Source organism: Leiobunum rupestre, chromosome 11, assembly GCF_980474605.1.
Source record: "Leiobunum rupestre chromosome 11, qqLeiRupe1.1.hap1, whole genome shotgun sequence".
In the NCBI taxonomy this organism is placed as follows: Eukaryota; Metazoa; Arthropoda; class Arachnida; order Opiliones; family Sclerosomatidae; genus Leiobunum; species Leiobunum rupestre.
Genome location: NC_143394.1, coordinates 11352861 through 11366890, shown reverse-complemented (window position 1 = coordinate 11366890; position 14030 = coordinate 11352861). Strand labels below are relative to the sequence as shown.

Here is a 14030-nt window from a genome sequence, read left to right as displayed (position 1 = left end):
ACCTCGGTGTAGCCCAAGGAGGGCTCACGCTCTGTATCGCGTCGGTCGCTCGTCTTATTTCAACTGAAAGGGGAAACGCTGGTTAGTTTGACGTCACAAGATGTCGAGATGCCGGTAGACGTATTATTTACAGTAGTGTTTACCTCGGTGTAGCCCAAGGAGGGCTCACGCTCTGTATCGCGTCGGTCGCTCGTCTTATTTCAACTGAAAGGGGAAACGCTGGTTAGTTTGACGTCACAAGATGTCGAGATGCCGGTAGACGTATTATTTACAGTAGTGTTTACCTCGGTGTAGCCCAAGGAGGGCTCACTCTCTGTATCGCGTCGGTCGCTCGTCTTATTTCAACTGAAAGGGGAAACGCTGGTTAGTTTGACGTCACAAGATGTCGAGATGCCGGTAGACGTATTATTTACAGTAGTGTTTACCTCGGTGTAGCCCAAGGAGGGCTCACGCTCTGTATCGCGTCGGTCGCTCGTCTTATTTCAACTGAAAGGGGAAACGCTGGTTAGTTTGACGTCACAAGATGTCGAGATGCCGGTAGACGTATTATTTACAGTAGTGTTTACCTCGGTGTAGCCCAAGGAGGGCTCACTCTCTGTATCGCGTCGGTCGCTCGTCTTATTTCAACTGAAAGGGGAAACGCTGGTTAGTTTGACGTCACAAGATGTCGAGATGCCGGTAGACGTATTATTTACAGTAGTGTTTACCTCGGTGTAGCCCAAGGAGGGCTCACGCTCTGTATCGCGTCGGTCGCTCGTCTTATTTCAACTGAAAGGGGAAACGCTGGTTAGTTTGACGTCACAAGATGTCGAGATGCCGGTAGACGTATTATTTACAGTAGTGTTTACCTCGGTGTAGCCCAAGGAGGGCTCACGCTCTGTATCGCGTCGGTCGCTCGTCTTATTTCAACTGAAAGGGGAAACGCTGGTTAGTTTGACGTCACAAGATGTCGAGATGCCGGTAGACGTATTATTTACAGTAGTGTTTACCTCGGTGTAGCCCAAGGAGGGCTCACGCTCTGTATCGCGTCGGTCGCTCGTCTTATTTCAACTGAAAGGGGAAACGCTGGTTAGTTTGACGTCACAAGATGTCGAGATGCCGGTAGACGTATTATTTACAGTAGTGTTTACCTCGGTGTAGCCCAAGGAGGGCTCACGCTCTGTATCGCGTCGGTCGCTCGTCTTATTTCAACTGAAAGGGGAAACGCTGGTTAGTTTGACGTCACAAGATGTCGAGATGCCGGTAGACGTATTATTTACAGTAGTGTTTACCTCGGTGTAGCCCAAGGAGGGCTCACGCTCTGTATCGCGTCGGTCGCTCGTCTTATTTCAACTGAAAGGGGAAACGCTGGTTAGTTTGACGTCACAAGATGTCGAGATGCCGGTAGACGTATTATTTACAGTAGTGTTTACCTCGGTGTAGCCCAAGGAGGGCTCACTCTCTGTATCGCGTCGGTCGCTCGTCTTATTTCAACTGAAAGGGGAAACGCTGGTTAGTTTGACGTCACAAGATGTCGAGATGCCGGTAGACGTATTATTTACAGTAGTGTTTACCTCGGTGTAGCCCAAGGAGGGCTCACGCTCTGTATCGCGTCGGTCGCTCGTCTTATTTCAACTGAAAGGGGAAACGCTGGTTAGTTTGACGTCACAAGATGTCGAGATGCCGGTAGACGTATTATTTACAGTAGTGTTTACCTCGGTGTAGCCCAAGGAGGGCTCACTCTCTGTATCGCGTCGGTCGCTCGTCTTATTTCAACTGAAAGGGGAAACGCTGGTTAGTTTGACGTCACAAGATGTCGAGATGCCGGTAGACGTATTATTTACAGTAGTGTTTACCTCGGTGTAGCCCAAGGAGGGCTCACGCTCTGTATCGCGTCGGTCGCTCGTCTTATTTCAACTGAAAGGGGAAACGCTGGTTAGTTTGACGTCACAAGATGTCGAGATGCCGGTAGACGTATTATTTACAGTAGTGTTTACCTCGGTGTAGCCCAAGGAGGGCTCACGCTCTGTATCGCGTCGGTCGCTCGTCTTATTTCAACTGAAAGGGGAAACGCTGGTTAGTTTGACGTCACAAGATGTCGAGATGCCGGTAGACGTATTATTTTTAGCAGACATATATAACGGCTCTTTCTGTGTGTCTTTCATGATTGAACACTCTCTAGCTCTCGGAGTCTCGGTATATGTTTTTTTTTTACGTTTTATCCCGCATTTTTAAGAACCTTTGTTTTATCAAAGGTTGTTAAAAATGCTTAAGAGTTTCTTCATAAATATATCTATAGTTTTATCCGGAAATACTAAATAGTTATATTGGACACCATTTAATTTAAATTCAAATGTAGAAAATTACATTAGACATTTTAGTTGAAACAAATTTTTATTGAGATCAGTTCATATTGCTTAAGTCAGTTTACGATTTATATTCCAATATAGATCTAAAATCAAATGAAATTTACTTAAAAATGAGAACAGTTCCTATACACTCTTTTTAGAAACGTTTACTGGGCGCCGCCATTATCGTCAGTGCTTCCACTTGGACAATCTCATTTCTCCCTCTGTTGGTTCTAATAAATCCCTTTTTATCCCTTTCACAATTTCTTTAACTAAAACAATAAGATTTATAATTTTTAGGCCTTATGTAAAGAAAAACGTTTCTTAAAAATATTTTAAAATCTATGACACACTTCCGAATTCCAGTTAATTTAAATCTTGGATTCCAATAAAGGTAGAAGCGCGGTATTCGAAGTACTAGACCAAAATATTTCTAGCGAAAATTAGGAAAATTCCCAAAATCCTTAATTTTCGAAAAATCCCTCAATTTTCCCTTTTTCCCTCTTTTCCAAAATAAAATCCCTTTTAGGTCGGAAAATCCCTAAAATGGGATAAAATCCCTCAAAGTGGAAGCACTGATTATCGTACAGACAACCAACGAGCCAGCCCTCTACCGCAGAAATTTCATCCCCCCAAAACCGGTTTTTTCATCACCCTCCCCGTAGACTGTAAGGTAATGGCGGGAAAGCGCGTTTAAGAGTATATAACTAAATCAGGTTGTTAGTTTTTTAAGTTTTTTGTCCTCTTTGCGTTTTGCATAGTCCTCTTTTTTATAGCAATTAAAAATTTCATTCTAATTAAGGTTCTCATTTTAACATATGCTGTAATAATTTCCTGCGTTACTACATTTTTCTAACCAAATGTTCCTTAATTGCAAGTCTTTTGGGAAATTATGGTAAGAAACCTTGCGATCTCTAGTTGCATGATGTTAATTATTGCAACCCAGTACTGAGCATTTCATTCCTAAAAACAAGCCAAAAATTTACCGCGAAAATTTTAAAATTAAAATAAATTAATTTTAAGTAATGGGTTTTTGGCTCTTGGCGGTATCCTCAGTAAAACAAAAACTAAAAAGCCCAATTTCCCGCCAATAGCCAACCCAAGGTCCTTAAAAATGCTTATTTATTTATTTATTTATTTATTTATTTACAGATAATATTTTCGAAAAGAAGCCCAATTGGCTGCTTTCCAGCCCAATATGGCATCCCAGTCACGGGCTTGCGTGGGTCGCTTCTCTCACTCTCGAGTTGTGAAGGCGGCATCTTGTTCATTTTTACCGACAACTTGTGAGGTCACACGAGCGCTTTCCTCCATCCAAAACGTCTTCCCCCAAATTTCAGAGAGAGAGAGCAGCCCGCGTAAGCCAACCTTATTGTGCGCTTAAGCATTTTTGAGAACCTTGGGTGTAGCCAGGCGAGAAGGCCTGGGTTCAAATCAGTTTTTTGAGGCGTTGGAATCGGTAGCGGCGGAAGCGCCAGATTGAGTTTGACTAGCTAGGGCAGTGCGTGAGACCACTTGTGTGTTGCGAATGCAAAGATTCTTTTCGCCCTACTCCACGCGTTTTTTGAGTTCAGAAAGTGCAAGGCGGTGGGCTAACCGTTCTACTGGGAAGCGATCGAAGGAACAGGAGTATTTGACCGTGGTGTCTGTTTACGCTTTAAAGTGTTGGTTGCACGAAATTTTAGCTATGGCTAATTAATGGTTCATTAGAAAGAGCAAACATTTTATAGCAAGTACAGAAAATTTCATCAAAATCGGTTAAGTGGTCTTTGAATTATTATAAAAAGAATTCGAAATGGTGGAAATCGAGTTTTTCGGCGAATTTCCAGACTTCTCGGCACCCATGACGTCAGAAAACGCGAAACGTATCATTGGCTAATTGTCTGTAATACATTTCTTTACATCTGGGATTAAAAGCAGGTTGATTTAACACCCAGGAAAAAGTCCTACGCAGTAGTAATTGAAATAGGCATACACAAGCCTACGTAGTAGAAAAACGATATGAAACCGAAGCGCGCGCGTAAAAATAATATTTTTTATTTCGATAATTGCCTAATATTATGATTAAAAACCTCTGGTTTGAAAACTTCTACAAGTAAACCGAATCCCTCCACTTCAGTTCCTTCTATTTTAGGAATAAAACTACAGCTTTGATTTGCCCCAAATTGCTCGTGCTACGGAGGAGAGAAATTCGCCGAAAATTTCAGGATTTTGGGGAGCGAAAAAGGTCAGTTTCGGACTCAAAGTTAATACACTTAGGCTTGGAAATTTGTTTCGACAATGAAATTTTTGGAAAGAGAACGTCCTGGGCTTCAAAACAAGCCCGCATTCATTCGTTTTTATTACTATCGATTTTTCGTGCAACCAACACTTTAAATCAACAAAGAACCTTTTTATGTCACACTTAATTTAAAGAACTATGTTTGGTAGTTCATTTTTTTATGCCGATAATAGTTATTTTCATAAAATAACCTTGACCATCTTGTTGAAATGTTGCCTCCCCGCTTCAGCTGTGGATCCGTTTTCTCTCACACTAAAGAGCTTATGAACTCATTCTTAGGCATTGGCTGAACTATTCCAGGGCAACATTTCAACAAGTTGGGCAAGCGTAAAGACATTTTATAAAATCAACTATTTAACGTATATAAGGCACTCTCACTTCACTTTAATATAGTTGTGCTGTCTCTTTCAAACTTGTAACCACATCGACTAAGTTGTAATAAACTTGTATTCTTACCATCTTAAATCTGAGTCCTTGATAAATGCAACATTTCTTGGTGCCGAAACCCGGGAATAAAATGAGTTGAAATTAATTGCGTTTATTAAACTGCGAATTCGAGTGTGGTACGAGTAATAGTAAGACAAACTATCGAGAAATGGAGAAATTAAGGAAAGCACGAGGAGCCGTCCGAACCAGAACAACCAAGATAATTCAACAGCTTTACGAACTTATTTCAAGTAACGAGCCTGACGTCCAAGAAGTAGAGCAGTAGCTGGCCGAATTGGAGCACAAAGCAAAGAGTCTGGCAGATTTCAACGAACGCATAATGCAGTTGTTGCCAGAACCAGATTAGGAGGATGAGAGCGACGAAATTGAGAAAGAGACTGATGCTGTGGAGACTTACGCTGAAGACATTATAAAAGTCAGAGTCAAAGCATTAGCGTTTCTCAATACCAGACCTAATTCAACGACGTCAACCAAAGACGACGACGAGAGGTCGGACAGAAACGAGAGCAGAATCGAAGTGAAGCTATCACGGCTGACGATCCAGACGTTCTCAGGAGAACCTACACAGTGGCAGAGTTTCTGGGGTCAATTTAAGACGACTATCCACGAAAATATTGAAGCTAGCAAATATCGACAAGTTCAACTACTTACGGTCGTACATGCAAGGAGCAGCAGCCAGCGCAATTGGACGGCTAACTCTCAGTAACGAAAATTATGAGATGGGCATCGAGATCCTGAGAAACCGGGTTGGAAAGAAAACCGTAGCAATATGCAGAAACTTCTCAACCTGGTTCAAGTCAAGAAGTCTTCAGACGTCGCTAGTCTCAGAGAGCTGTATGACAACTGCGATACGCAAATCAAAAGCCTGGATTCATTGGGAATACCATTGGATACATATTACACCATGCTCTACTCGATCCTGATGAAGATGCTACCGTTGGACATATATTTGGAGTAGAGCAAAAAGTTGGTGGACGAAGACAACTGGAATGTCATCGGTCTACTTGAGCATTTAAGAAAAGAGGTTGAGAGTCGAGAGCGAACCGTATTATGCAAATTCGATGACGAAAAACAATCCGAGGGTCAGTCATTTCGAAGTAAAACTCATAGCTTTAACAATGGGTTCAGGTGTCCTAGAAAACCACAAACTACAGCTGTTCTGAGCACAGCGGTCTCCAGCACATGTCCATATTGTAAGGAAGTCGGACATCTCGTCGAGAATTGTAAAAAACTAACGTTGGAAGAAAATCTTGAAGTCATCAAAGAGCGAGAACTGTGCTTTATTTGTCTCAAGAGTGGTCATCAAGCGCGTCGATGCAGATCCTCCTTGAGATGCAAAATCTGCAACCGAAAGCACCATACGTCGATCTGCCGGGGTAAACCGCCAGAAAATTGCGCTGAATCGGAAAAAACCTTCGAGCCGACGACGCCGAAAGCCATAGCCAGCATGGTCACACTCCTTCCACCGAGTCCTGTACCGTACGAACAGGTTCTACTACAGACAGTACTACTGTACGTCGAAAGTCAAGTTACCCAAGTCCTAGCAAGATGTCTCTTTGACAACGCAGCTCAACAGTCTTTTATACGATAAGATATATCACGAGCCCTCAACTTACCAGTCGTTGCCAAAGAAACTGTCTTGGTGAATCCATTTGGAACCAAAGAAGGAGTCCTCCGAGAGCAAAAACGAGTCAGAGTCACGCTACGAAGCACCATCGACTATGAAAAATGTGTTGAGCTTGAAGTCCTTGAAGTCCCTACCATTTGTGGAGTGCGTGTCAGCATACCAGGAGATCAAATACGTCGTCAGAAGAGAAAGGAATAGCTTTAACAGATCGAACATCAGTCGAAGGCGTAGCAGCACCATCGGAGCTTGGACTCCTGATTGGCGTAGATCATTACTATTCCATAGTTCCTGGTAACACCGGCCGCTTGGGAGGTCCCTTAGTAGCCCTTGAGAGTCTTTTTGGATGGTTGGTCCTGTTCCGGTATCAGCCAATCTAGCAGTACGATCCTCAACAGTCATGCTGACGATTACTGAAGACCGGAATATAGCCTCCTGTCTACTAAAATTTTGGGAGCTCGAATCACTGGGCGTACAAGAAGCAAGGGTGCTGGCAATATCAGATCAAGAAGTCGTCGACAAGCACGAAGCTGTAGTGACGCGCTATCGCCATCTATCGCGAGAGAAAGAAAGCGAAGAGGGCATCATCGCGGAGCTAGACAACAAACGATCCTTATGTAAATCTCTCTTAATAAAAGTTATTAGTTCCAATATAAAGTGTGTCTCAATCCACCAATCGAAGACATCACATTGGCGACGGAGTAAAACTCTCTTTTTTCTTATCTCTCATCATCGTTTATCGTTTTGAATCACCGAGATATCACCGAGAATACATTTTCGTCGTGGGCAAGGCTTCGTGATTCGTGAACGATGGCGACCGGCCTACCGCACTTCGAACCTTTTACCGTACACGGAGCATCGGCGGAAACGGCGTCGCGATGGAAAATTTGGCTCCGCCGGTTCGACAATCTCCTCACCGCTATGAATATCACTGCGGACGCCCGACAGAAAGCGCTACTTTTACACTACGCTGGACCTGAGGTTGACGAAATATTTCAACAGCTTAATGTACCTACCGACCCTCAAACTTTTGCTGAGGCAAAATCAAAGATCTCCTCTTGTTTTGGTACCCAAACCAAAAGACCCCAAAAGCATACGTATTTGCGTCGATAGGCGTGCCACCAACGCCGCTATAATCAGAACCCGTCACCAGAGTCCTACTCTTGACGACGTAGTCGTTACCTTGAGTGGCTGCAAGACTTTTTCTAAACTCGATCTACGTTCGGGCTATCACCAATTGGAACTTGAACCGACTTCCCGGTACCTCACCGCTTTCTCGTCGCACAGCGGAGTCTACCAATATAAACGCCTGAATTTCGGAATCTCGTCTGCTGCCGAGGTATTCCAAAACGCTATCCGCGAAGTTATCAGCGGAATACCGAAGACTCTCAACCTAACCGACGATATCATAATCGGCGGTACCGATCAAGAAACCCATGACGCAACTCTGGACAAAGTCTTACAGGCTCTCTCCGTTAATGGTCTCACTTTACACGCCGACAAATGTGCGCTCAATAAACCTGAACTTAAATTTTTTGGAATGATCGTCAGTGAACATGGTTTAAAAATAGACCCAGACAGGTTGTCTGCTCTTCAGAACGCAACACCACCAAAATCTGCCAAAGAGTTACGAAGTTTCCTGGGCATGGTCACCTTCTGTTCACGGTTCCTTCCTAACTTCTCTACAATCTCTGAGCCTTTACGCCGGCTAACCAAAATACACGCCCATTTTGAATGGGGACCACCTCAACAAGACGCTTTTGACCTAATCAAAGCGGAACTCACGGCAGAAAGACATTTGGCTTTCTTCAACCCTAACCTGAGATCTGAGCTCTACACCGACGCCAGTCCTATCGGCTTGGGAGCTATTCTAACCCAAGTTGGCCAATTAGGCGAGCGGTTAGTCATAGCCTTCGCTAGTCGCGCTCTGACGGCTTCCGAAGGAAAGTTTAGCCAAATTGAGAAAGAAGCTTTAGGGGTCGTGTGGGCGTGTGAAAAGTTCGAACTATACCTTTTCGGAAAACAGTTCACAATCGTTACGGACCACAAACCTTTGGAAATTGTGTTCAACACGACCAACCCCACTCTCCAGCACGTATCGAGAGATGGCGTCTTCGACTACAAAGATTCGACTACTTCACCCGTTATTAGAAAGGTGCTACCAATCCCGCAGATTTTTTTGTCTCGCGCACCTGAGACGCATACTGCGCCATACTCCGAATCGCGACGTGCAGATGCCTACGCTTTTTCCATTCTAACGCGCACGATTCCTAAGGCCATGACCTTGACCCAAGTCGCCAACGCAGTGGCTGATGACCATACCATTCAACAAGCAATGCGTCTCCTCCAGTTTAAGAAATGGCACCTACCAGACCCATCGAACAACCGCGACATATCAATCACCGAATTGAAATCTTTCGAGAAAATCAAGGACGAACTTTCGGTTGTTCAGAACATTCTAGTTCGCGGATCTCGCATTGTTTTACCGAACTCTCTTCGCCACTTGGCTGTTGATCTCGCACACGAGGGCCACCAAGGAACAACCAAAACGAAACAGCTCTTACGTGGTAAAGTTTGGTTTCCCGGTATGGACAAGATGGTCGACGAGAAAGTCCACAACTGTCTAGCTTGTCAAAGCACGGGAACGTGTCGTGAGAACACTCCTCTCTCTCCTTCACCATTACCGCAATCACCTTGGCAGTCTGTGTCAGTGGATTTTGCCGGTCCTCTGCCAAATGGCGATTATCTTCTTGTACTTGTCGACGACCATTCTCGGTTTCCTATCGTAGAGATAGTCCGTTCGACGGCTGCCGACAAACTAATACCCGTTCTTAAACGGTTATTTTGCACTTTTGGGATCCCGTCTACAATCCGCAGCGACAATGGACCACCATTCAACGGGTTCGACTTTTCCGATTTTGCCATTGAATTGGGTTTTCACCACCGGCGTATCACCCCACTCTGGCCTCAAGCCAAAGGCTTGGTGGAAAGACTGAACCGAACTTTAAAAAAATCGCTGCAAACCTCAGCAATTGATAGGGTCGATTGGCGCGATGTCATCCACCTGTTCCTCTTAAACTATCGTTCGACTCCTCACTCGTCGACTCACCTTGCCCCAGCAACGATTATGTTCGGCCGTGCAGTCAACTGTAAGCTACCCCATCTACACACGACAGAAGACGTGCAGTCGAACAACGAGCAATTACGCAAAGCCGACAAACTCGATAAACGTCTCCGACAGAACCTTCGTTCCTTTTCGGTGGGCGACAGAGTGCTTGTTAAAACCAAGAAACAAGGCAAACTAACATCTACATTCGCCACCGACATACTTACAATAAAAAAAACCAAAGGTTCTCTGATTACCGCTGAAAACTCAAACCGCACTGTCACAAGAAACCAAAGCTTTTTCAAGCATTTCGACGGAAAGGTCCCACGAAACACCCCAACCGATGTGGAGGACGACATTCCGCGCCCCAACATCCAGAGAAACCGCGGAAACCCACCAGTCGCAGCGCCACTTGAACAACGGCGCAACAACCCAGCTCGTCCGGAACACAGATATAATTTACGCCAGAATAGAAGACCTCCGCGGTATTTAATAGACGAAATGTGACGCGTTTTATTGGCAAAGTTTCGAAAAGCTATCGACAGCTGCCATGATTTTAGAATTTAAAATGTTTGTAACTAATTTGTTTTACCGAAACAGTATTTTTGTGTTTAATATTATTAATACCGGATCACTCCAAAACAAACGGGGAGGATTGTAGTGACGCGCTATCGCCATCTATCGCGAGAGAAAGAAAGCGAAGAGGGCATCATCGCGGAGCTAGACAACAAACGATCCTTATGTAAATTTCTCTTAATAAAAGTTATTAGTTCCAATATAAAGTGTGTCTCAATCCACCAATCGAAGACATCACAGAAGCCAGTATACAGTTCAAAGATGGCCGTTACGAAGTCCAACTACCCTGGAAGAGTGATCGACAATCTAACAAACGCTACCAGAAGGATGAATAGTTTGATTCAGACTGATCCATTCCTGTATAAAGAATATAAGAGTATCATTGAAGGCTTCTTAGAGCAAGGAATAGTGGAACGAGTACCGACGTCCGAAATCACTCAGAAGTTTGGAGAAGCTTATTACATCCCTCACTTCGTCAGAGAAGACAAGCAGACAACGAAGACCCGTATTGTTCACGACGCCTCTTCACACGCAAAAGGAGTACCATCACTAATTGCATGCCTGTCGTCAGGGCCGAACCTCAATCCGGACCTTCTGGTCATATTGATACAATTCCGAAGACACAGAATAGCCTTAATGGCAGATGTAGAACAGGCTTTCCTGCAAATCTCATTGAAACCCGAAGACAGAAACTATGTTCGCTTCCTGTGGATTAAAGGGTTACCATCTTCGACAGAATCGCCTGAATTCGTCCATCTCCGTATGGCTCAAGTATTATTCGGCGTCACCGCAAGCCCGTTCCTTTTGGCCGCCACCTTGAGATATCACTTCAAGAAGTATGAAGACATCCATCCGAATCTATGCGCCACCTTGAACAAAAATCTCTACGTGACGGTCTACTTACTGGCGCAGAAACAATTGGAGGAGCTATAAAGATATTGCAAGGAGTGAGACATATCATGGGAACGGCTGGAATGAATCTGCGAAAATGGGTCACTAATTCCAAAGAACTATCAGCAGTTTGGGCGTCAGAGGAAACCAGCGAGACGAAAGTCAACGTTCCACCAGTGCTGAAGGTCTTAGATATAACCTGGAAACCGGCCACAGACACTTTCACCTTCGACGTTTCGACACTGCTTGAATTCTTGAGTACTTCAAGCTGCAGCCAGAGTCTTTGATCCGATTGGGTTTCTCTCTCCGTTTCTTATCAACGTCAAGTGTCTCTTCCAGAAACTATGGCTCCTTGGGGTGGACTGGGACGAAAACTTACCACCAGATCTTCAAGATGAATGGGACCAGTGGTGTCAAGAATTGGCCATGGTCCAGAAGATCTCCATACCAAGGTTCTATTACGACAAGTCCGAAGGGAAGCCTATCCAGCAAGAAATCCACATGTTCTGCGACGCCAGCTCAAGAGCCTATGGAGATTCGAGTATCGCTGATTTCCTCCAAAACAAGGGTGGCACCGCTAAAGAAACTGACGATGCCTAGACTGGAGCTAATGGCAGCTGCGATCGGTTCGAGACTCCTGAAGTTTGTCCTAGACGCATTGGAAGGCGAAATCAAGAGCTATCGTTGCTGGTCTGACTCAGAGATTGTACTTCACTGGATTCGAGGAGCGGAAAAACAATGGAAACCTTTCGTCGGAAATCGGATCGCAGAAATCCAAAGCCTGACTGAGCCGCTACGATGGTCCTACTGCCCGACTCAAGAAAACCCAGCGGATCTACCATCAAGAGGCTGTACCGTACCAGAGCTAATCAAGAGTGAGCTCTGGTGGCAAGGTCCACCCTGGTTGTCTATGAAAGACGAAGCCTGGAAGGAGAACAAGTTCCCTACGTCCGAAATTCCTGTGGAAGCTTTAGAAGAGAAATGCAAAGTCATTCAACTCAGTTGTGTAATAGAGACCAAAATAACTCTTATCAATATCGAGAAGTATCAATCCGCTGGCCATGTATTTCGTGTCACAGCATGGGTTCTGCGTTTTACCAACAATGCTCAGAAGCCAAAAATCAGACAAACCGAAAATCAGCTACAAGCAGACGAAATACATCGAGCGAAGCTGCTTTGGATAAAGTGGGCACAAAAGGAGGCCTTTCCGAACGACCGAAGAACTCTAATCGAAAGAAGTCGGCTACCAGAATCGTCTAATCTAGCGGCATTCAATCCCTTCCTCGACAACGAGCTCATTCACATCTTAGGACGCTTACAATTTTCCAAAATAAAGTACGAAAACAAGCACCCATATATATTACCGGCAACGAGTCGTCTATCTGAACTCTTGGTCATGGAATGTCATTGGAAAGTCATGCATGGTGGACTGAATAGTACCATAACTCAAATCCGAGACGAATTTTGGATTCTCCGTGGACGGCAGCTGGTGAAAAAGCTCTTGTCTCGATGTCGCACCTGCAAGCGCTTCCAAGTTCAGCCGGGGACACAAATAATGGCGCCCCTTCCGGCCAATCGAGTCCAGGAGGCAGATCCTTTCAGCATTACGGGAGTTGACTTTGCCGGGCCACTGTATATCCGAGAGACCAGCCAGCCAAAAGTCTATATCTCATTATTTACCTGTGGAGTTACTAGAGCTGTACACCTGGAAATTGTCACAGATTTGAGCGCCGAGAAGTTCCTATTATCCTTTCGACGTTTCCTGTCACGGCGAGGACTTTGCCGCACCGTCTACTCGGACAATGCAAAGGCCTTTAAACGATCAGAAAAGGACATCAAACAACTTTTTCGAGCTGACGGCGACCCAAAGGTCCAGAAGTACGTCGGAGACCGAGGCATCAAGTGGATGTATATCATCGAGCGTGCAGCATGGTGGGGAGGCTTCTGGGAGCGAATTTTCCGATCTGTCAAAACCTGCCTTAAACGAACTCTCGGGAGAACCTCCTTAACTTATGAAGAGCTGACTACCACCATGACTGAGATCGAAGCCGTACTTAATTCGCGCCCGTTAACCCACAACTTCACCGAAGCTGGAGAGCCCGAAGCTCTTACGCCAGCGCATTTTCTAGTCGGACGGCGTCTCATTTCGTTGCAGGACCGAGATTTCAGGGACGATCCCTTGAAGGTCACCCGAGATCAGCTGACGAAGAAGCTGAAATACCGACAGTCACTCTTAAACCAATTCTGGAGCAGATGGTGGACCAATTACCTCATGGAGTTACGCTCAGCCCATACCAGTCGGCCAGTTAAAGGCACAGTAGAATTCAAAGAGAACGACGTCGTATTGATCGGGGATCAACACCTTCCACGACAATCATGGCGCCTTGCCCGTATCCTTGAAGCCCATCCCGGAAGAGATGGTCTAGTCCGGTCATGCACCCTTCGCCTTTCAGACGGCACCATTCTAAGAAGAGCCATTCAAATGCTGTATAATCTGGAGGTCAACCAATAATGACTACGTCATTGCTGGGGAGAATGTTTACGCTTTAAATCAACAAAGAACCTTTTTACGTCACACTTAATTTAAAGAACTATGTTTGGTAGTTAATTTTTTATGCCGATAATTTAACGTATATAGGGCACTCTCACTTCACTTTAATATAGTTGTGCTGTCTCTTTCAAACTTGTAACCACATCGACTAAGTTGTAATAAACTTGTATTCTTACCATCTTAAATCTGAGTCCTTGATAAATGCAACAGTGTCACCAGCTCATAAT

General features: G+C 44.7%; 2 protein-coding genes across 2 annotated transcripts; both read left to right on the top strand.

Moving 5' to 3' along the window:
• The first annotated feature begins 10622 nt into the window (after positions 1-10622).
• Positions 10623-11294, top strand: LOC149921318 (uncharacterized). The gene has a single exon (XM_090162155.1). The coding sequence runs from the start codon at positions 10623-10625 to the stop codon at positions 11292-11294; it is 672 nt and encodes a 223-aa protein (XP_090018281.1).
• Positions 11295-11862: 568 nt separating this feature from the next.
• LOC149921317 (uncharacterized) lies at positions 11863-13764 on the top strand. Its single transcript, XM_090162154.1, has one exon. The coding sequence runs from the start codon at positions 11863-11865 to the stop codon at positions 13762-13764; it is 1902 nt and encodes a 633-aa protein (XP_090018280.1).
• The last annotated feature ends 266 nt before the right edge of the window (positions 13765-14030 follow it).

Bases quoted from the DNA above. Each gene is read 5' to 3' on its own strand.
- LOC149921318 (XM_090162155.1), top strand. From the start codon at position 10,623: ATGGCCGTTACGAAGTCCAACTACCCTGGAAGAGTGATCGACAATCTA.
- LOC149921317 (XM_090162154.1), top strand. From the start codon at position 11,863: ATGGCAGCTGCGATCGGTTCGAGACTCCTGAAGTTTGTCCTAGACGCA.